The sequence below is a fragment of the Eulemur rufifrons genome, chromosome 3 (assembly GCF_041146395.1).
Source record: "Eulemur rufifrons isolate Redbay chromosome 3, OSU_ERuf_1, whole genome shotgun sequence".
Classification (NCBI taxonomy): Eukaryota; Metazoa; Chordata; class Mammalia; order Primates; family Lemuridae; genus Eulemur; species Eulemur rufifrons.
Genome location: NC_090985.1, coordinates 5,873,048 through 5,895,612, shown reverse-complemented (window position 1 = coordinate 5,895,612; position 22,565 = coordinate 5,873,048). Strand labels below are relative to the sequence as shown.

General features: G+C 59.1%; 1 protein-coding gene across 1 annotated transcript in view; it reads left to right on the top strand.

Moving 5' to 3' along the window:
• ZNF710 (zinc finger protein 710) overlaps positions 1–22,565 on the top strand; it is a 67,793-nt gene that overhangs the window by 35,660 nt on the left and 9,568 nt on the right. Inside the window, exon 2 of the mRNA XM_069465716.1 lies at positions 20,345–21,832. Within this exon, the coding sequence (XP_069321817.1) occupies positions 20,372–21,832 (1,461 nt within the window). The 5' untranslated portion in view covers positions 20,345–20,371. The remainder of the gene's footprint in view (positions 1–20,344; positions 21,833–22,565) is intronic.

Below are 22,565 nucleotides of genomic sequence, written 5' to 3'. Positions count from 1 at the left end.
GTCTCCCTAGGGACACACAGGAGCTGCTTGGCACATGGCAGGTGCTCGACAAATATTTGTTGGCATTTGCTTTTGTCAAATTGAAATGCAAGAGTGATTATAGTTCAATTTCTGCTCTCTGCTCCTCTGTATTTCCCATGTGCCCCTTCTCTCCTTGTTGGGTTTGGAGGCCCTTCTGGGCCTGTTCCAACTTAATAGCAGCCTTTCCCAAATGGAGGTGGCAAAGGCGGGGTTTTCTTTCCCTGATCCTTTGTGTCCCCCCCACCCCACCCCAGGCAACACTAGACTGGCCTCCAGCATCTCAGGGCCCGGACTCCTCGTCACTGTAATCCCAGCCCGCACCACTGGGCTCAGCACAGAATGTGTGCCCAACACATGAGCAAGCTGGAGCCTCACTCAATCAATCAATAAACCAATCAGTCTTCCTCCCCCGCCTCCCTGCCCCCAGGCATTTGTCATTATCCAGCCTTTGGATGATCACAGGGAAAAAGGAGCCTCTGCGTAAAGGTGACCCCATTTCAGGTTTCCTCGTAACTCGCTAGACACTGAAAGGCAGGAGGAACAAGAGAAGGGGAGACAAAGAAGGGGGACCAGGGACGCTCCCCTGTAATCTCAGAGGAACATTTTAGGAGGCGTTTGGTCACTAGACTGCGGGCTGTGAGTGGGCATTTTGTCACCCGGTAGCAGCGGGCCCAGCACTCACTGACGTCCGACTGCAGGAAGGAGGGCAGGACAGGAAGTGCAGGTCCAGGCCTGGGCACCTGTATTCCGTGCAGTCTTGGGTCTTCGCTAACTCAGGAAAGTGCTGGTCTGTGATGATCTGTGTCATGAGAGTGAGCCTCAGTGTCCACACAGGCCCCACCCTCGTAAGGGACACTGGCCTGACAGTTGGCAGCCAGTGGAAAGAACTAACAGAACTTCCTGGAGCGAGGGCCCAGCCCAAGTGGGCTGCCGGGCTCCCTGGGAGCAGTCCCTCGAGTGGACGTCCATCCCAGGGCTGACTCAGAATGTCATTCACCCCACATATCTACTGGGGACCAAGCGCCTCCTCTGGGTGCCACCCAGCAGGAGAACCGTGCGGACACTGCCCAGGCGGGGTGAGTCGCCCCAGCTTCCACCTCCAGCCAGAGCAGCTGCCTCGCTCAGACCCCCCTCCTCTGCCCTTGACCTGGTGAGGGCCCGTGGGCTCTCGGGGAGGAGACCTTGGGGCACCCAGAGGTCAGAGCTGCCCATGGAGACCAAGCCTCACCACGGCTTCACGGCCTGGGGCTCTCTTCCCCTGTGCTCACCCAGGACCCTGGAGGAGGCCACGGCCGGGCAGGGGCGGCCGACCCTGCAGTAAGGCCGCGGCGCCCTGGAGAGGGAGCACTCCTCCTGGGGGTGTAGTGAGTTTGGGGGGAACCTTTACAGCAGGGCTGTATCCACTGATGTTTCTCCAGTGGAACCAAATTTTATTTTTTGTACTTTTAGGAATTAACTTGCCGTTCTCAGCGTCTCCCTCCCCAGAAAGGAGAGAAGGAGAAAAGAAGAAAGGGTTTGCATTGTCCCGGTGATTGGCACCTTCTGTGAATGAGGGGTCACTGCTCTGGGCTGCTCCTTTTCAAGCACGCCTTTCTCCCCTGCACGCGGTATTCACGCTGGAACATTCTTTCTTTCAAAGCTCTGTCTTTCTCTCCCCCGCCCTTTGTGTCTCTGCTTTCCTTCCCTTCCCTCTGCCTTTCATTCCGCCACCTCCCTCGGGGATCGCTCTCTTCTCCCTCTCTCTTTTCCCCCTTTTCTTTTTCTTCTATTCAGTTCTTTTTTTTTTTTTTTCCTCTTGCCTCTTTTTTTTTAATTTCTTTTTTCTTTTTCCTTTTGAATAGTGCTTCTGTTTGCAAGGGATGGGACCAATAGAGAAGTCGGTTTATTTGAGGAAGGGAGAATGTGAGTGTTTTTTCTCCATTGCTCTAAATGTGTAAAAAGCTCTCGGTGCAGGACACTGTTTTCTTTTAGGCTCCTGCTCTCAGGGAGAAGGGTGTTTGGAAGGAGTGTCCACCAGACACGAGAGACCTGTTAGTCACAGATGGGGAGCCCTGACTCGGCGGCGGGGAGAGTTGACTAAAGACCGGGCCGTCTGCGGCTTCAGACGCAGCCCTGGGACGTCTTTTCTGCCCGGCCACAGCGGGACTTGATGTAAGGGTGAAGGTCACGGGTAGATGCGGGTCCCACAAACCCCCCTCTGTGGTCTGGGGTCACCGTTCCTGGCTGAGGAGGGCTTGGCAGAGTCTGTGAGAACGTGACACAGGAGCTGAGCGGGAGGAAGAGGGCCGTTGTCCGGTGCGACCCCCGTGCCCCGGCGCGTCCCCGGCCGTGGGAGCGATGGGCCCCGTCCACCCCAGCCACTGGCTGGGCCTGGAGTCCTGGAAAGGAGACCCTCGCCCGGCAACTGAGGCTGGAGGATGGCTAGGCTGGGTGGCCCTCGCCAAATAAAGGGCCCGCTGCCTCTGGGTTGGCAGGCTCTGTTGACCCATCCTTTGTGGCAGGGACACAAATGTCCCACACATTGGTCAGAGGGATTTTTAAATGTTACCTGGGAGCTGCAGAGAACATTCACTCAGGTTTTCCTAAATTATCAAAACAGAACAGTTTGGTTCTTTCCCTGTAGGCCTCTTTATTTTTCTTTCAACCTGTACAAATGAACCTCCTCTGAGAGCTGCCAAACTTGTCAATCAGGCGTGTGCATGTGCCTGGTGAGCACATTTACTTTATCTTTTGGGCAGTGGCTCCTCGCCTGTGTGCACGGGTCAGTGGATAGGACCACAGGCAGGGCCACCACCTTGTACAGCCCCAGGGGCAACCACTGCCTGTGGTCTGAGTGGTACTTGGTGGCCCTGACGACTCTCAAAGTGTGTTTATACATGTGTAGGCTGCGGTTCAAACCCCTGGGCTGCATCACACTTCCATACCTTATAGTTGCTGCTCTCCTTCCCCTGGAATGCCCTTCCGCTCTTGTTAACCTACCTGACGAACTCCTACACAGCCTACAAAACCCTGCTCAGGCACTGCTACCCCTTTTGATTCCCCCACGTAGAGTTAATCACACCTCCTTTTATATACTTCTGAAACTCTTATGTTGTAGCTACCATCTCATTAAGGTAATCGTCCACTTACTGTGGCCCCTTGAAGGCAGGGACTGTGTTGTCTTCCTGTCTCTAAATTCCTTTGTCTGAGAGTGGCGTGCCGTCCGTGTTTACCAGGCAGAAAAGTCACTCAGAAGTGACCTCCAGAGTTTTGAGCCCAGGAAACTGGAGCAGCAGAAAGAAGGAAGCTGGGAGTGGCAGATGGCTGCAAGGATGTGAATGATTTGGAGTTGAGATGGGCGAAGATTGATAGGTTTGCTGTGAACTGTGGTGCGGCTGGGGCAGGAAGGCAGCTCTGGTGACGTCAGCACCGGGGTGGGAGTGGACGCCCCGAGAGGTTGTTTCTCTGTGGGAGCCCATGCAGGATGAGCAGGCAGGCCAGAGCCCGAGCCCGGTGGCCACGGGCACACAGCAGGCAGAGGAGTGGGCGGAGGTAGAGGGTGGCGGGTATGTGGGCCGGGGGAGGGGCAGCGGGGCTGCTGCCAGGTAGGAGGAGCCCAGCGCAAACCTCTGTGTTTGGCTAAGGGCTACGACCTTCCAGGGGACAGTTCAGCTCCGGCAGAGGGGACAGATGTCATAGAGCAGGGGTCAAGGAGGCTATGGTGGATCTGGACCTGACCCCGCTGGGCGGGGGAGAGAAGATGAGAAGTGGGGCATTGCCGGGGCTGCGTGGGCTGGGGTGCAGGCGAGGACACTGGGCGTGCGCGAGGGCCTTGAGCCGGAGGCCCGAGAGGGAAGGGGTCTCTCCAAGAGGAGCCTGTCTGCATGTCTGGGGCACATTTCTTCCCGATGGTGGGAGGGCCTTGGGCTGCAGATCTGAAAGACCCTGGGCACCTCCTCAGAGCACAGGAGAAAGGGCCCGGTCTGCATACTCTGGGTCCCCCAGAGCCACAGGGGAGAAAGCACGTGGGGGCCTCAGTCTAGCCAGGGTCACCAAGGGACACAGGGATCTCTGCAGGAGGAAGCAGCCTCCAGGAAGGAGCCCTGGGATTCGAGTGGCTCGGGTGGCAGGAGACGAGGGCTCCAGGTGGGCATGTGCAGGCACAAGCCCCCAGGCCCGGACGTCCAAGCCGGCAAGAGCCCCCCCAGGACAAAAGCCCTGTGTGTCCTTCCTCCTCTGCACCCAGCACAGTGCCTGGCCCGTAGTGGGCACTAAGTAAGTGTCTGTGAATTGCACTTGTCGTTAGCAGATAGAGAATAGACCCAGTGCGGCGCCCAGCCAACTGCTGTGTGAACTGCAATGCCTAGTGCAGGGAGAGGCCCCCAGCCCCGCCCCCGTCCTCCCCAAGGAAGACTGTGGCCGGTGGAGGAAGGTAGAGAGACAAGTCGGTGCCAGGTACGGGGTGACAGGAGCAGGACGGGGCGGCTACCAAGCCAGACACACAGATGGGAGGCAGCTTGGTGGGTACAGGGCTCGGGGACAATGAGCAGGCTCATCTGTGGAAGCAGAATGTCAGTCAAATTCTGAAACGAGGAAGGTGGATCTGAACCCCCATGGCACGCGCTGCGCCCCTACTGTGCGCAAGTCGGTGGCTGACACACGCTTCCCAGGTCTGGGGCTCAAAAGGGTTGGAAGGAAGGCTGTGTCCTCCCTCTCAGTCTGGGTGACCGAGTCAAGGTGAGCTGTGGGTAAAGGTAGCAGGGAGTGTGCTTATCTAGGGACATTGGGTATTTGTGCTCCAGGAGGGGGTAGAGATGGCTGGAGGGCAGGTACCCTCCAACCCCCACACTGTGTCTCTGAATGGAGATCTGAGACTGGGGCCACTAGGCCAGGGGCTGGGGAGAGGCCACCACTGCTCCTCCTGGTCTACCTGCTTCTCAGGACACCCTGGCAACCCAGGGCCTGCCGGGGCGGGCCTGGCTGGCCATCAGGTTTTTCTGGTCTGGGCAGGAACCCCTCCTTACGTCCATTAAGGCCCCCACCCACTGCCCCCCTGGCCTGGAGATGGAAGGGGAGCAGGGGGGCGAGGTTCTGCGTTTGCCAACAAGCTCTAGAGGCAGACACGGTTCCCGGTGGCAGGGGACCTAGCAGTCAGTCCCCCTTTAAGAGTTGGCATCAAGGAGTCCAGCTACTCCGGGAACTGCTGTGTGGCCCCAGGCAGTTGCTGGATGCTAATAATAGGTGCCAACACTCTGGGTGTGCCAGGCTCTGCTCTCAGCACTTTACATATTTTAACTGGTAAGGCAGGTGCTCTCGGCGCCACCCCACTTGAGTAAGCACAGTCGCGCTGGCAAGTAGCAGAGGATGTGAACTCAGGCCTTCAGACTCCAGAGTCTGGACCCTAAACCAGTGCTTCGCAACCTGTTTTTAAAATGACGATTATTTCTGAGCCTCATAGACCGATGCTTTGTCAGCCGTGCTTGGATGTCACAGCATTGTCAAATTGGTATGCGAGTTTCTAAGGCTACCCTCATCTCTCTGGATCAGTCACAAAGAGCTTGGGGACCGTGCCTCATGCTCTAAAGCCGTTCTTAACCTTTCCGTGCCTCAGTTCCCGTATTTGTAAAACGGGTGAGGGTACCACCACCACCCACCGCCTGTGGTCAGGACTAAATGAGGCCGCGTGCTTAGAGTTGGCCCAGCCGGCGCTGTGGCTGTGAGGGCAGCCAGCCAGTGCGCCGACATCGGGATTTGCGTCAGGAATGGGAGCCCACACAGGTGCTGCCGTGCAGCTTCCAGTGCAGATCCTGGCAGGAGGACCCTGTGACTTCATGCCTGGGAAGGGCTTTGAACACTGCAGGGGGCTGTGCCCGTGTGAACAGGCATGCTCGCTGCCCTGCCCAGCCTGTCTCTCTGAGTCCTGGAAGAACTTGGGTTTCCGCCTGCAGTTTGGCACCCAGAGCTGGGGACGTTCAAGGAGGGAATCCGCTAAGCCTCGAGGAGGCAGCTCCTGCGTGCTCCTCAGCCAGCACACCGCCCCTGTCCCTGCTGCGGAGCGGCCAGGAGGGTGACCCCTGCCTCCTGTTGCCGAGGGGGCCTCAGCCCCATGTGTGCGTGTGGGTGGCTTTCACACGTGACGCTTCCTGGGCGCTTTGGTTTCAGGGGCCGGGGCTGGCACAGGGGGGGTCTCATTCTCAGGCCCCGCCATTCCCCTGTGATCCATCTGGGCTGTGCCCGCGGAGGGGTGGGCCATCCCGGCTGGCCTGGGTGTGATCCGTAGAGCGACATCTACACTCTGGTGAGGAGAGTTGGGTTTTGTAATTCATTTAGGAATGTGATCTTTTGAGCTGCCTGGATGAGTTGTAAAATTTCAGAAAAGAAGCAGTATCCGTGACGAGCCTTCTAGAGGCCCACAGAAGACACCTTCCCACCTCTCCAGGGGCCCCTTCTGGGTCCTGGGGCCCCACAGCCACTGGGGTCAGGAGTGCCCATGTGGACCGAGAACTTGAGCTAGAACCTTCCATGAGACCAGGCTCATTTCCAACATCTCTGTCCTTCCTGGCACCTGATTTGGTTGCTTTTTCCAGGTGTTCCTCCTCTCACCACTCCTTCATGGGTTTTGGGTATTCTTAGTGATAGTAAGAATGTGCCAAATATTTTGGGGTCCTGGGTGATTCATATTGTGCGTGTACTTACATTGCAGCGGTAAAAGCTATAAATGACCATTTATCAAATGCCAGCCCCCCAACACCAGGCACAGTCATTTGCATGACCTTATTTAACCCTCGCCACCATCCTGTGGGAGAGGCCGCTGTTTTCCCCACTTTGCAGTTGAGAAAACCGAGGCTCTGAGAGATGAAGCAACTTGCCCGAGCCGTACAGCCAGGAAGTGTCCAAGCTGGCTCTAGGCCCCCTGTAGCCGAGGGACCCCACCCTGCACCCCGTGGCCTGCCTCGGGGGCCTCCACCCACAGGCAGCCCCCACAGCCGGGAGAGCGAGGAAACAGCCGGGCCTCGCTTGTTGCATGACAGTCACCTCCGCTACAATCACTTTGGCCCGTGGGTCACAGACCTACACCTGAATTTCAGCATCTGAGGGCGTATGGCCCGGAGCCCTCCGCCTTGTAGACAGGTCTTCTAAAGCTCTAAATGTCATCCTCTGTGATCCAGATTGAAGAGGAAACCACTTCCTGCTCTGGGCCTCGCTGGCCACCTTAGGCACCTTCCCTTCTGATGTCCAGGGCCCTGCCCATGAGGCCCTATTCTGTCTGTCCTGCGCAGGCCTCACTGCCCTGGGGCCCTCTTCCCGCCCCTGGTCCAGCCTGCAGCCATCTGCAGTGACAGGCCACCTTTGCCTCCTCCTCTGGTAGCTCCCGGTGATGTGTAGACGCAGCAGTGTATGGCTGGGATGCCCACCATGTAGCTCCAGCCTCCCCCTCCTCCCCCTCCTCCTCCTCCCCCTCCTCCTCCTCCCCCTCCTCCTCCTCCCCCTCCTCCTCCCCCTCCCCCTCCTCCTCCCCCTCCCCCTCCTCCTCCTCCTCCTCCTGCCTTCTCGGAACCTCTTGTCTCACAAGTGCATCTGCCCTGCCCAGCTAGACTGTGGGGTCAAGTGTACGTACCCAGGCCTCCACCCCTGCACGGTCCCGCCCCTCGCCTGCCACACCAAAGCATCCGAGTTAGGTGACTGAGGAAGGCATGGATTTGCTCGCCGCTGATTACAGCCTGTGTGGCCGGGGCCTGTCTGATGCCTGCGTGTGTACACTCTCTGCTGCAATGTTTCCCCAGCTGGCCTCCCCGCAGGAGATGCATGGAGGCATTACGTGAATGAGACAGGCATTTTCTACTCCTCTCCTGGCATAAATCCGTACTCAAGTTGGGTGTGTGGGTGACTGCAAAATAAATGTTGATTACAGCACTGGCTTCGGGAGGGAGCCACTGCCAGGGCTCTGCTGGGATGGAGGCCCTGGGAGCAATCACGCTGGCGCCTGGGGAGGGAGAGCGCTCGCACCCGGCCACAGCCCTCGCTGGCCTGTCATCATCCCTCTCTCAGCATCTTCTCTGCCCACTGCTCTTCCGTCCTCTCCCCTCTCTTCTCCACCCAGTCCCTGCAGCCCGGGCAGGCCCTCGGCCTGTCTCACTGCATCTCTTGGCAGGGGGATCCTAACCAGCTTCTCCCTCCTCTGGGCCTCCCCCGACCCCTCCACTCAACCTTTGTGTAACCAACACCACAGTCACCTGGCTCCTGATGGGCTCAGTTAACCCTAATGACTCTGGGAAGCGGGAACGCTGTCCCATGCCGCAGATGAGGAGACTGAGGCACGTCTGACCCTGCAGCCTGTGCTCCGAGTCTCTTGCCTCCCAAAGTGCCAGTTTACGTGGAAGAACATTCCTGGTCCCTTAAGTTAAAAGGAAAAAAAGCAAAGTTATTTTGTCCTTTTGTGACACCCCACACATTGAGTGTTTATTTCCTGTCTGATATGTTGTGCTGCTATTTCACAGTTCTTAATCTTGTCTCCAGCCAAATTGTGAGGTCCCTGAGGCTGGGGGTGTTTGTGCCCCGCCAGCACCCAGCGCCAGCCTGGAGTGGATGGTAGCGGGAACAGCGGCCAGGGCGAGTGGCTCGCTTTAACTGAGCCCTGACCGTGCACCCGCCTCGCTGTCGAACACGTGGTTCCCTCGTCTCCTTTACCACGAAAGCATCCCAGCCCCGACCTCCACTTACCCTCTGTGCATCTGGTGACCTTGGGCAGGAGTCACTCCACTCCTCTGTGCCTCGGTTTCCCCCTCTGTGAGTCTTGTTGTCAAGATTCCTTGCTTAATGTACATGAGCTCATCAGACAGCGCCTGACCTAAAGGAAGGGCCAGTGTGTCTTAAACCCTGTCACTTGCCCCATCACAGACCAGGAAACCAAATCCCAGGGAGGCTGAGAGCCTTGCCCAAGGACCCACAGCTCCCGAGTGCCAATGCTGGGGCTGGAGGACAGGCCTAGGCCTGCCGGACTGGGAGCCTCGCTTTCCTCCCTCCTGCCCTCTACAGAGCGAGCGAGCGCTGTCCCTCCCGGTTCCTCACCCCTGCTGCTTCCCGTGGCTCCCTCCTGGGGTCCCTGAGGGCTGTCACTGGCACCTCTCTGGGTCCCTGCCCTGGGAATTGCTGCGTCCTGGGGCCGGGCCTTGCCCGCTGCACCCGACCAGGCAGGCTGGGCAGCTACTCCAGCTAGGCCCTTGGGCTCAGGGGCCACCAGCACGGTGGCCTCCTCCCTGGCACGGCAGCCCTTGTCAACCACAGCGAGGTGCTTACACAGCCATGGGGCTCCTGCAGACCCAGGGCCTGTCTACTTCCCCGTGCGACTGTCATTTCCCAGGGGGCTCGATACCCTTCTCCGCCAGCCCGCCTGCTCTCTGTCGCTTTGCAACGCTGGGGCCACAGCCACAACCGGCTGGCTTTGTTTTCTGTGTGAAATCTCTGTTCCTGGACCTTTGTTTCTCCTGTCATTTCTGATCACTCCGGATTAAACACAGCAACGACGAAGCCAGGAGGAGGCCGGGCCAGGGGTTGATGCGACTGGACTCCTCCTGGGAACGCAGGGCGGAGCGGCGCTTGGGGAGGAGCATGAATGTAGTCACCGTCGGCCCAAGTCCTGCCTCCTCTCTCCCTGTGTGGCTGGCACAAATAACAGCGTCTCCGAGCCTCAGTTTATTCATCTGTAAAATGAAAATAAAAATGCCCGTCTCCCCGGGACAGCCTGTACCATGTCGTGACATGTCTGTAATGTGAGCTCAGGAAATAGCGGCTGCAAATGAGTGAGAAATAGCTGACAGCCCTTAGTTCCACCTTAAACTCCGGGCGCAGAGACACGGGTGGGAGAGCCCATGGGTGGGCGAGTCCTTTTCTCAGAGGCAATTTGGGAACACAGTAAAGAGTGAATTTTGAGGAATCTCACCGTCCCGCTTAGAGTGGGGGAGCCGGGCACTCTGAGCATCTGCCGAGTGTCGGGCCCGGCCCGGGTCTCAGTCACTCGAGGCCAGGCGGGGCCCGGAGGCGGCAGCGTGGGGCCCGTATGCTTGGGGTTCCCGGGACAGCAGGGAATTCGTGCCACGGGCAGGTCGTGGGGGGTTTCTGCGCCTGGCTTACCCTGTGCTCTAGGCCCTACCTTGCTCCGCCCCGGCCTCAGGGAAGCAGGGCCAGGCTCGCTAGGGCGCCACCCCCAGGGAGCCCTCGGCCCGGACACCTCCCAGCCATGTGTCGTCTCCCTTCCTCCCACAGGTGCAGTCAGTGGAGAGCCTTCACTGTGGCGGGGGTCCCTTCTGGGGCTTTCGTCCTCCCGCCAGCTGTGGGGAGTCTGACCCCCAGAGGTGACCCTAGAGAAACAAGCCCGGGGCTGAACTGGAGAAGCCGGGGCTGATGGAACGGGGTTTCTTTTTCCCTCCTTCCTTCCTTCCTTTCCTTTTTATTTTTAAGCAAGAGATAAATAAAAGTCGCCCTGAGATGACAAGAGAACAGTGAAGGAGATAAAAGGGGAGTAAAAGGGAGCGAGAGAGCAGACGCAAAGGACAGGGGGGATTTGGACCGTACCCCGTGATGAGGGAGAGATGAAAGAGGAGAGAAAAAGACGAGATGGGGACGCAGGACCGAGTGGCAGAGCGGAGGATGAGGTTGCCACGGAAACGGAAGGAGGGGAGGAATGGAGAGAGAGGAAGACGGGATGGAGAAGGCGGAGGGCTTGGTGCAGGAGGGTCTGTGGCGGGGAGTGGGGGAAACCATGAGGCCTCCTGGGTTGAATCAGGCCCCAGTGTGGGAGGACTGGGGTTGGCAGGGGAGGCAGACACGACCCAGAAAGCCGGTCCCCACCAGGAGCCAACGGGGTGCCGAGGGCTGGGCCTTGGCCCTGGGCACACCCAGCTCGGCCGGTTCCACCCTGCCTGCAGGGACTGCCTCGGTTCCCACACCTGTGACGTGGACATGGTGCTCCCCACCCACAGGACTGCCCAGAGGTCTAGAAACAGCGTGTGCTCGTCACAGGCTGACATGGTTCAAGCCCAGCAGACGCTCGCGTCATCCCTTCGTTGTGATTCTTGTCTTTGTCCCTTGAACTTGTAAGCCCAAGTTTTGTTAGTTTTTCCCTGTTTCGTTCAGCTGGTGATCTTTAAGCCCAGCACCGTGTATTTGGTTGGGAGACAGGTGTGCATTTTTGCTTCTGGAATTGGAGGAAAGACGCAGAGCCTTCCAGAAACATGAGGCCTGCTGTCCCGCCCCTGGGAACAGGGACTGGCCCTGAAGCTCAGGGAGAGGAAGTCCAGGCGGGGCGGGGTTCCCTCTGGCTGCTTTCCAAAGCTGGGTGCAGCAAGGGGCCCCTTCTTTACCCTTGCACTTGAATATGGGTACTCTCAAAAGGGCAGCGACTCGCCCTACACCTGTGTTCCGCCGGGGTGCCATGGCGAGCAGACAGACAAGGCCTCTGCCCTGGGAGGCCTGTGCTGTAGCTGGGACGCCAGATAGGAAGCAAGTCATTAAAAATTATGGTGAGGTCCAGAAGGAAACATATCAAACGTGAAACCACTCAGAAGTTGGGGGACCAGGCCTGGTTGAGGGGCCGGGGAAGGCGTCCTGAGGATGCGATGCTGGGTTGGGAGCCTAGGGAGGGGGGTGAGGAAGGGCAGCCCGGACACGGCTCCGCACGTGAAGAGCCCTGGGCGGGCAAGGGCCCTTAAAGACAGTGGCCGGGGCCGGGGGCTGCGGCCCGGAGGGAGGGCACAGCTCACACTGTGAACTGCCACAGAGGCAGGGACGGGCCAGGCACGTTCGTAGAGGCCCTTGGGGAGGTGTTTGGGCTGGATTCCAAGAGCTGTGGGAAGTGACTGTGGGATTTTGAGCACGATGGGATGTCGTGACAGATTGCTGGGAGCACAAGGCTTGTTTCGGTTCTCCCTCCCTTGACCGGCTTTGACCAGCTGTGTTAGCGTTTGAAGGCAAGGGACAGCTCTGTGGCCTGTGGCAGCTTTTTTGTGAGACAGAGTCTCGCTCTGTTGCCCGGGCTAGAGTGCCGAGGCGTCAGCCTAGCCCACAGCAACCTCAAACTCCTGGGCTCAAGCGATCCTCCTGCCTCAGCCTCCCAGAGTGCTGGGACTACAGGTGTGCACCACCATGCCCGCCTGGCCTGTGGCAGAACTCTTGAGAGCTCAAAGTACTGCCTGCAGGTGGGTTGAATAATGGAAATCCCTTGAGCCCTGTCCCCCAGGCCCACCCTCACAGCGCCCAGGCCGTGGAAGGCAAACACCCATGGGGGAGCCTGCGGGGGTGGGGGGGGTTGGCCGTAGTGAGTGACATGGATGGAAGAAACACACTAGGAATCTAGAGCGCCTTCGTTAGTCCCCATTGTGGGGTGGAGGCCTTGGGGCCTCAGTTTCCACATCTGTAAAATGACAGCCTTGGACAGGACAGTCCCCAAGTTCCTTCCAGCCCTGCCAGTGAAGGTTCCAAGACCAGCCTTGAGGGTACACAGCCAAAGTGGCTGAGGCAAAGAGTCCTCATCGAGGCCACTGTCCTGCCGTGGGAGAGCCAAGCGTTCCTCCTTTGCAGTAAAGAAACCAGGGCGTCCTTCAGTGGGCCTGTGAGCCGTTGGGTGGGAGGATCCGGGCCCGTGGCTTTGGGAGCCTGGTGACTTCAGATCATAGGCCGCACATGACCCCTGTACTTAGCGTCACGGGAAGCTACCATGTGCTTTTTGTGCAGCTCTGCAGGCGGCTCAGCGTTTGCGCATAGTAATGTGTGCAGCGGACGCCTGTCACTTTAGGCAGGCTCATTGCTACAAGAGTCAGAGACCTACCCAGCTTACCTCTGGGCAAAGTGGGGGTGATTGCCAGTGAGATTGCCCCAGGCTAGGGGAGGAGACCCAGGTAGCTGTCTGGGACTGGCTCTCCCTTGAGCTCTCCTCAAACACCCCCAGCCCCACCCCACTTGCTCGGGGTCACTGCCCTTCGTGTTTTGGCCCCGCCCCATGGCAGGCTTTCATGTATTCTCGGTGCATCGGGTCCAGTGGTTGATGCCGTGAGGCTTGACGCACACCCACGTTTCCAAGCGAGGAAACTGCAGGGACGGGATGAAGGTCTGGGCTCAGGGTCCGTATGAGCCGCCCTGGATGCAGCCCCGATGGTGGTGGGGCTGTCGGGGAGCGGGGCAGCTGCCCTTAGGGGAGGGCGAGGAAGGAGGCGGCTGGGGTGGGAGGGCACCCTACAGAATTCAGCCGGCAAGGCCGGGCCACTTTCAGAGTGCTCATCCGCTCTTGCTAGTTCATTTGTAGAATCAGAATCACTTGAGGAACTTTTAGAAAAAAACACGTCTTGGCCCTGAACCTAGAGATTCTGGTTTAACTGTATGACGTGAGGCCCAGGTGTTGGTACTCTCATCAAACGACGCCAGTTCTGGAGCTCCGTGGACCCAGGGTCTCTGCCCTGGGAAGTGTTTGAGCCTGAGGAGTCACGCGGATACAGTGGGCCCAAGATTGTGCCTGTCGCCCCGGTCCTCGTTTCCTTCGATTTCAAGGTCCCTGTGACCTCTTGGAAGAGGGAGAGCCTCACTCCGTAGCAGCCAGGCCCTCCTTAGCCCGCAGAAACAGGACAGGTATGGGTGTCCCCGGGCCTGGGGGACCAGGAGAGCAAGGGCTTTCGGAATAGGCCTTGCTGTCACAGTCTGGGGGAGGGTCTGTCTCGCCTGTGAGGGTGTCAGGCAGGAAAGAGCCCAAGCAAAATAGGGCCCTTCTCTGTGCAGCCTGGAGGCCAGCCCTGGGGAGGAGGCGTGTCAGGGGGTAGGACTCTCCTGCAAGGGTTTCCCTCTAGGTCGTGTTCATTCCTTCATCCTTGGTCCCTTGGTGGCTGTTGCGTCCTTCCCTCCACCTTCTCCCCGCCCTGGTGTCCCTCTCAGGACACTCCCCTGCTGTGCTCCTCTGCCTCCTGCAGTCACTGTGCCCTCGGGTGCTGTGAACACACACAACTGTGAATCAGCGTCATTGTGCTGGGCAGGGTTCTCGGGGAAACAGACCCGATAGGATATACAGTGTATATACACAGAGATTTATTTTAAGGAATTGGCTCGAGCAATTGTGGGGGCTGATAAGTCCAAACTCTGCAGGGCAGGCTGGAAACTTAGGCAGGATTTGTATGTTGCAGTCTGGAGGCAGAATTCTTTCCCTGAGAAACCTCGATGTTTGCTCTTAAGGCCTTCATTGGATTGGACGAGGCCCACTCTTATTAAGGATGGCTATTTGCTTTTTTACGTCAACTGATTGTAAACGTTAATGACCTGGGCCTGGGCTCTACAAGGTCCCTTCCTTCCCGGCAACATCTACATTAGTGTTTTGACCAAAAAGCTGGGCGCTGTAGCTTAGCTGCTGCGATTAACCATCACAGGGATGTTCTCTGGCCCGGGAAGAGGGCTTTGTCCTGCCGCAGAGCACTTCCTGGGAGGCGGTGCCTGTTCTAAATCCTAAAGGATGAGAGGAAATTCACCCAGTGTGAGGGAAGGGCGTCCCCGTAGAGGAGTCAGCCTGTGCAAAGGCCCTGGGGTAGGAAACATCGGAGCGTGAGGGCCAGAGCAGCAGTGGAGCTGACTGGGCACAGCCTTGGGCAGCAAAGTAAGGCATAGGAACTTCATCCTGTAGGCCACACGGCTGCAGGTGGGTTTCCGGGCTGGGGATCTGCATTCTAGTCCTAGTCTTTGCTTCCCCAGCGTCTCACTGTGTGACCTCAGACCAGTCCCTTCCTCTCCCCGGGCCTCAGTTTCCTGACCTGTGATGAGGTCTGGAAATGGGGATTCTCAGGCCCTAGTGTGATTTGTGGATCGGTGGCCCCGTGTCAGTGACTCAGACACCCTGACTCCTGGAAGTGGGGTCGGTGAACCTGTCCACAGAGAAAAGGGGAAGCCGAGGCAGAAAGAGAATCCAGTAAGGAAGTGACTCGCACACTTCCCCCTTGGCCGCCCCACCCCCACGCCGCTGGGCCTCTGCTGGGGCCTTGTGGGCCGGGCAGAAGCCAGACAGTGGCAAGGAGCCCCGGGTTTGCACAAGCCTCCCAGCTTTCGCTTCCTCTTCCTTTCTGGAGATGTGAGCAGAGTTTACCTTAAGCCTACTGTGAGGACAGCAGGGGACACAGGCTGGTTTCGCTAGGAGGTGAAGTCCCATGGGTGTTTTTAACAGCCGTGTACCCACCTGGAACTTCCTCTTCCCCTCCCGGCCGCCTGTCCTGCCCACTCCAGGTCAGCCTCTCCGGCCCCAGGGGCCTGGGCTCCCAGGGGCAAAGGGCCCAGAGCCCCATCCCGGAGGGCTTGAATGCCAGACCTGGGAGTGAGGCCCCCCTGCTGCTCTGGAGGGCCCTGCCCCCACCCCACCCGTCCTGCTCCCGGAGATCCTGGTGCTGTGGACTGAGCTCCTGCAGCTCAGCGCCCCGACAGTGAGAACTGTGATTTGCTCCCTACTTCATCCCCAAGACCGAGAGCAGTGCCAGGACGTAGTAGGTGCCCAGTAAATGTGCGCTGAGTCGGAGGTTCAGTGGCAGGCCTGGAGGCCGCAGCCTCTGAGCCACCTGGTGATTCGAGGCCACGATGAAGGGGCCAACGGGCAAACCTGTCCTTCCAGCATAAGCACAGGGCACTGCTGAGGCTGTGTCAGGGAGCGGGGACCTACTGCCCTCCGGAAATAGTCATCAAACCACATTGATTGCAGGTGCTTGGTGACATCCCAAGCCTGGGCTGACAGAAGCCCCAGAGCACTCCTCTGTCTTCAGCTGGGTTTTGAGATGGTCTCCCTGGTGGTGGGAGTTAGTCAAAGAATGGCCCCATCCCACCAGCCTCGAGCCAGCCTGGGCCTTGGGGCCTTCACCCACGCTCTGCCAGCCACCCTGGTCCTGCCCAACCCACCCCTGCCCCAGAGCAGGGGTACGAGGGGGTCTTGATGTGCGGAAAGGAGCACTTGGAGTAGTGTGGGAAGAGAAGAGGTGCTGTCACATCTTGGAGAGGGACCCTGGTGACAGGCAGGTAGGCCAAGAGGTCCCCCACATCCAGGTTCCAAATAGGATCTCGTGCCCATTTGACAGATAGGGAAACAGAGTCAGGTGACTTGCCCAGTGTTTCCAGGAACCCTAGTGCAATGGAGGAGAAGGCAGAGTCACAGATGAAGTGACAGAGAGGCTCTGGGGGCCTGGGTCCTTGTGGGGAGGGAAGGTCCCCTGCCAGGCCTTAGGTTGACACCCGCTTCCCTCGGTTCCCTCGCTGGGGCTGGCTTGGCCCTCAGGCCCTGGCGTGGGTGGTGCTGAGCCCTGGGAAACAGGGCAGTCCAGGCTTCCGGTGTCACTGCCACCCCTCCCCCTCCACACCCCTCCCCCTCCCCTGCCTTTGTTTCTTGGCCTGCGCAGCCCTTTCTCCCCTCCCTCCCCTCCCTCTGGCTCCTCCTCTGCCCCCACTTCCCACTCTTTTCTTTTCTTTTCTCTCCCTCCCTCTCTCTGCCTCCCTCCCCCACTCCCAGCACAACTGCAATCAGGCAGCTAATCTATTTCTCTCTTTCTCTGCCTTCAGCGTCTACTTTCTGCCCACCTTGGGAACCCAGCGTGCCGGGGTAGGCGGCCCAGCTGCATCCCAGCCAGTGTGTGCCCCTCATGCCACTAGCCAGGGACAGTCTGAGCTCCCCTTTCTCTTGGACATCAGGGAGAGCTTTTGTTCTGAGTCCTCAGCACAAGTGGTGAGGAGAGGCCCTGCCCTGAGAAGAGAGGTGCCACCGGGGGCCCCAGGCAGAGGACAGAGGGGCCTTGGCCTTGGGGTGGGTGGGGAGGCAGCCCCGGTACACAGGTGACGCTCGCCTGGCAGGCTCGCCTGCCCTGGGCAGCTCTGTGCCAGGGCATGAAAACGGAAAGGCTGGAGCCGGTGAGGGGGAAGCACAGGGCGTGAGACGTGAACCAGAAGCTAGGCCAGGAGGAGGGGACATAGCGATAGGTCACCCAGTCCCCGCTCCCCAGTCCTCATTCCTGTGAATGACAGGCAGGCAGCACACACATGCGACATGCAGGGAAATTGGATTCCCTCTGTCTTTCCCTCAGCCTCTGTCTCAGCAGAGCCCCTCCTGCACCCGCACAGGCGCACAGCCTGCCCGGCAGCCCCAGGGAACAGGACAACACAGGCGCAGGGCCCGGCCCGCCCCGAGGGCCCCAGCACACGGCACTCGCAGGGTGGTGTGTGTTCTGCTCAGGCAGCTGTCCGGTCCAGCACAGAAGACTGGCCAGGGGTTGGTGGCTCAGTGGAGACTTCCGGCCAAAGTAGAGACCCCAGGAAGAGGCAGTTTGCCCGGGGCTTGCCCATGTGCCCCTGCTGGCCCCTGGTGTCCCAGGGCAGTTCCTGAGAGCTGAGGAGGCCAGGCTCAGACGTGATGCCCCCGCCAGGCTGCCAGGCTGCGCAGCCACAGGAACAGAGAGGGAGATATAGAGCCCAGACGGGCCCGGCTGTGGGGCCCTACGGACTAGGGGACAGACCCAGCTGCGCCCCATCGACAGGGCCCCAGTGTTCTGGGCTGTGAAGTGGGGAGCACGTTGCCCCACCCCACGCCCCATGGGTTGTTTTAGGATTAAGTGGCTCACGTGGGACCTGGTGAGTACTCTCCAGTGAGAGGCTGTGGCTCTTCCCTCCGGGTTTGTGGTTAGCTGGTGGCACCTCTCTGTGTCCCCCGCCCCTGCCTGGGCACAGACCCCTCAGGAGCAAGGACCCTTTTGCAGCCAGGCACAGGCTTCTGACACAGATGTACTTTCTCTAGTCAAAACCACCTGTTTGTGTAGGAAGGGCACACCTGGCTGGTTTGCCTCTGGTATCCTGGTGTGACCCCTTGTAGAAGGGGCCCCAGTTTGGACGGTCAGTTACGGGGTTACCCTCCCTGCAGGGAGCCACACCAGCCCTGTGCTCCGGCTCCCATGGGCAGCTGTTGGCTGGCGTTTTTCCTGTCCCCTGCCTCGAGAGCAATGGTAACTGCTTTGTGCCCACTGCCTTGAGGCTGCCAGGAGCAGGGTGGTGCCTGGTACTGGAGCCGCGGAGGACGAGAGGGAAGGGAACTGACGTCCACACTGACATCCTCTTCTCACCTCCTTCCCACCCCGTAAGTCAGGACCCCTTTCCCCTGTGTAGAGATCGGCGTTGTTCCAAGTCACAGTAAACGCAGAGCCGGATTTGAACTCGGATCCGGTGCCGAGTGTGGAGCGTGGGCTGCATCACTGCCGACCATTAGTTCCTCCCCTTCTCTGGCCCTGCCTTTGGGGAAGTCTAGCAAAATGCTGAGCACATTGTTTGCTCAAATCCACAGCAGACGGGAGGGCTGCCAGGTGCCACCAGAGACAGGCTGCTGTGACAGGAGGCAGCCACGCTGCCCGGCTGGTGGGCAGGGCTGGCCGTGGTGAGCACAGCAGGCTCCTGCGGGCCCAGTGGGGGCAGGGACCCTGCCTCATTCCCCTCCCTGTCTCCAGGCCCAACCCGTAGCAGGGACTTGGCAGATACTTGCTGCACAAGTGAATGAATGAGTCCCGCGTCCCCCGAGGTTGTCCTCAGAATCACTTAAGCTGTGCTGAATTGGGGAGCGAGAGTAGAAAAATCTCTCGGCTCTGTGGCTTTTTCCAGAACAGGGTCCCCCAGAGCTGTGGCAGACACCTCATAGCGGTGCCTCACAGCTGGCACCGAGCCCCTCCACCTGCGTCGTGACCTCTGGTCCTCACACCCCTCCCGTGGGGGAGGTGTTTTCATCCCCGTTTTTTCCATGGAGAAACAGAGGCACACAAGCTAGTTAAGTCCACTTTCCAGGGGCTGGACGTGGGGGCAGGGGTGACTCTGAAACAGGTTCAGCCCCTCCAGCTTGTTCCAGATGGATCCCGGCTCCCCCCACCAGACGCTTCCTTGTATCTGATCCCTTCCACAAGAGCCCCACGAGAAGCTTCCCAGTTGAATCTTTAGTGTCCGTTTCGAGGAGGCTAAATTCCTGTGTGGGGTATTTTTAGCCGCAGGAAGGGGAAGCTCCACTGGGCGCTGGGGGAGGGGGCGCCAGGCCCGGAGCCGGTTTCCTGAGGAAGGGCGCTCGGGAGGAGGCAGGGCAGGCAGGAGTCGCCCGCCACGCCGCCCCCTTCCTCCGCTGCGCCAGCAGCCGCGCTGGGGCAAGGGGCATCGACGTGACTATCTGAGGCCCGGGAGGAGGCCACCACACAGCCACTGGTCCATTACTTGGTGTGCCATAGCCCCGGGAAAGCCTGAAGAGGGTGCCGAGGCAGGTGGGGACAGCTGCGAAGACCCCCGGGCGGGAGGAGCAGGAGTCGGCAGGGCCAGGGAGAGGGCAGCCCCGGGGGGGGGGGGGGGGAGCGCCTGTGCGTGGGACGCCTGGCTGCACGGAGTGCCCACGGGCCCACTGACGCGCCAGAGCCCCAGGAAGGCGGAGCTGCTGTGCTGGCGTTTGTACCTGGGCAGGTGGCACACGGCCGTGGTTTAGAAGAACCCGTCAGATCTGAGACCGTGACTGTGAAGCCGGTTTGAGCATCAGTTCAGTCGTCTCAAACGCGGCCACTGCCAAGGACCCCTTCTTCGCGTCACATCTGACATGGAACGCCAATGTATAAGGCAGATTAAAACCGTATTTTATCGGTGTAGGTTTCGACATTTAAAGGTGTGATGTTTAGCTAATCAAGAAAAACAATAACCTGTTTTGATAGACAGATTCAGCATCGGGGCTGACGGGTGGCCGCCGATGTCTGAGACTGGCCTAGGCTCCTACTTTGTTTCTGTGCGTCGCCTTGTTTGTGCCATATGTATGTGTGTGTCTTCATTCATGCAGCCAAGTTGTTACAAGTGGTGACAGTTAACACCTCGTCTACAGTCTTAAGGTCTGTGCAAAATTAATTATTTTGGCAACAAAGCCAGGGGGGCTACCGAGTGTGTCGGAAGGCAGTGCCTATTATATTCGAGTAGGTGGGCTTTTAAAACTCTTGTAAAAATAGTAGAATCTTCCTGCCATTTGAATCAGATTTTTGAGGAATTCTTGAAGGACCCATAGAACACAGCTGGAGGGAAATGTGACCTCCCCTTTTACGGAGGGGAAGACAGGCCAGCACGGGCACGGGGCTCCCCCAGGATCCCACAGGGAGATGGTAGGGATGGTTAGATACACAAGGGATATCATTGCTCCCCGTAATTACAAGGGTGCCCTGTTCCCAAAGCAGGAATAGGAAGACGTCAGGGCCAGACACACCCAAAATTAGCCAAGCCCTCGTCTACGCTCAGTGTGTCTGTTGTCCGTCCACACAGCGTCGAGCCCACAGTGTTAACGTTCGCTTTTCCTCCACAGCGATGCCCTCCTAGCAGCCTCCGCGGGATGGAGGGCTTCATGGACTCAGGGACACAGACGGATGCTGTGGTGGTGCTGTCCTTGGCCCAGGCCGCCGTGCTGGGCCTGGTCTCGGAAAATGAGCTCTTTGGAGCCACCATAAGCGCTGAGGCCTTCTACCCGGACCTGGGGCCTGAGCTGTCAGGGACGGCCATGGGGGAGCCTGGGCCACCAGGCCCCGATGTCTACCAGCTGGCCTGCAATGGGCGGGCCCTGGAGGAGCCGGCGGAGGAGGAGGTGCTGGAGGTGGAGGCAGCCTTCGAAAAGCACACCCGGCGGAAGACACGGCCCCCAGTGCGGCTGGTGCCCAAGGTCAAGTTCGAGAAGGTGGAGGAGGAAGAGGAGCAGGAGGTCTATGAGGTTTCCGTGTCTGGCGACAACAAGGATACAGGCCCCACGGAAGCCCCCGCCGAGGTGTCCAGCGGTGCCTGCGAGGCCCTGGTGCAGAGCAGCGCCGTCAAGATGATCGACCTCAGCGCCTTCAGCCGCAAGCCCCGGACACTCCGGCACCTGCCCCGAACGCCGAGGCCAGAGTTGGAGGTGGCCCCGTACGACCCTCACTTCCCAGACCCGGCCCGGGATGGCTTCCCCGAGCCCAGCATGGCGCTGCCTGGGCCCGAGGCCTTGCCCGCTGAGTGTGGTTTCGAGCCACCCCACCTGGCCCCTCTGAGTGACCCCGAGGCCCCCAGCATGGAGTCCCCGGAGGCTGTGAAGCCAGAGCAGGGCTTCGTGTGGCAGGAGGCCGGTGAGTTTGAGGCCGATGCGGCGGGCTCGACAGTGGAGCGCCACAAGAAGGCCCAGCTGGACCGGCTGGACATCAACGTGCAGATTGACGACTCCTACCTGGTGGAGGCGGGCGACCGCCAGAAGCGCTGGCAGTGCCGCATGTGCGAGAAGTCGTACACGTCCAAGTACAACCTGGTGACGCACATCCTGGGCCACAACGGCATCAAGCCGCACTCGTGCCCGCACTGCAGCAAGCTCTTCAAGCAGCCCAGCCACCTGCAGACTCACCTGCTGACGCACCAGGGCACCCGGCCCCACAAGTGCCAGGTATGCCACAAGGCCTTCACGCAGACCAGCCACCTCAAGCGCCACATGCTGCTGCACTCGGAGGTCAAGCCCTACAGCTGCCACTTCTGCGGCCGTGGCTTTGCCTACCCCAGCGAGCTCAAGGCCCACGAAGTGAAGCACGAGAGTGGCCGCTGCCACGTCTGTGTCGAGTGCGGCCTGGACTTCTCCACCCTGACCCAGCTCAAGCGCCACCTGGCCTCCCACCAGGGCCCCACCCTCTACCAGTGCCTCGAGTGTGACAAGTCCTTCCACTACCGCAGCCAGTTGCAGAACCACATGCTCAAGCACCAGAACGTGCGGCCCTTCGTGTGCACCGAATGCGGCATGGAGTTCAGCCAGATCCACCACCTCAAGCAGCACTCGCTCACCCACAAGGTAAGGCTGTCTGCCACGGCGCTGGCTGGCGGGGCCCCCACCCCGGCCCGGCCTGCCCTGCCCGCCTCCCGCTCTGTCCTCCGGTACTTCCCAGAGTCCTGCGTGCGGTCACGTGGGCAGTACACACAGGAACATTTCTTATTTTTATAGTTACATATCTATTTAGATAAGTATTAGAAAGCAATAGTGTATAACTGAAATTAGTTTTTAAATAGTACACCCTTATTTGTTTAAAAAAAAATATTTTTTAATGAAATGTTTGTGGAACCCCTGCAGGACCCAAGGAACACAGTTTGAGAATCACTGCCTGTTTTCCAGAGGGCTGAGGCCAGAGAGAGGCCAGGATGTCACGGGGAGGCATCCAACTCAGTGGTCAGAAGTACAGAGGGCATCCTTTTCTCCTCGGGGCCTGGTGGCTCGCACCTGCAATCCTAGCACTCTGGGAGGCCGAGGCAGGAGGATCGCTTGAACTCGGGAGTTCGACACCAGCCTGAGCAGGAGCCAGACCCCATCTCTACCAAAAATAGAAAAAATTAGCCAGGCATGGTGGCGAGTACCTGTAGCCCCAGCTACTCAGGAGCTGAGCCCAGGAATTTGAGGTTGCAGTGAACTATGATGATGCCACTAGACTCTATCCGAGGTGACAGAGCAAGACTCTGTCTCAAAAAAAAAAAAAAGTACATTAAAACCTTTGACTTCCCTTTAGGAACAGGCTAAATATATTTAATTTTAA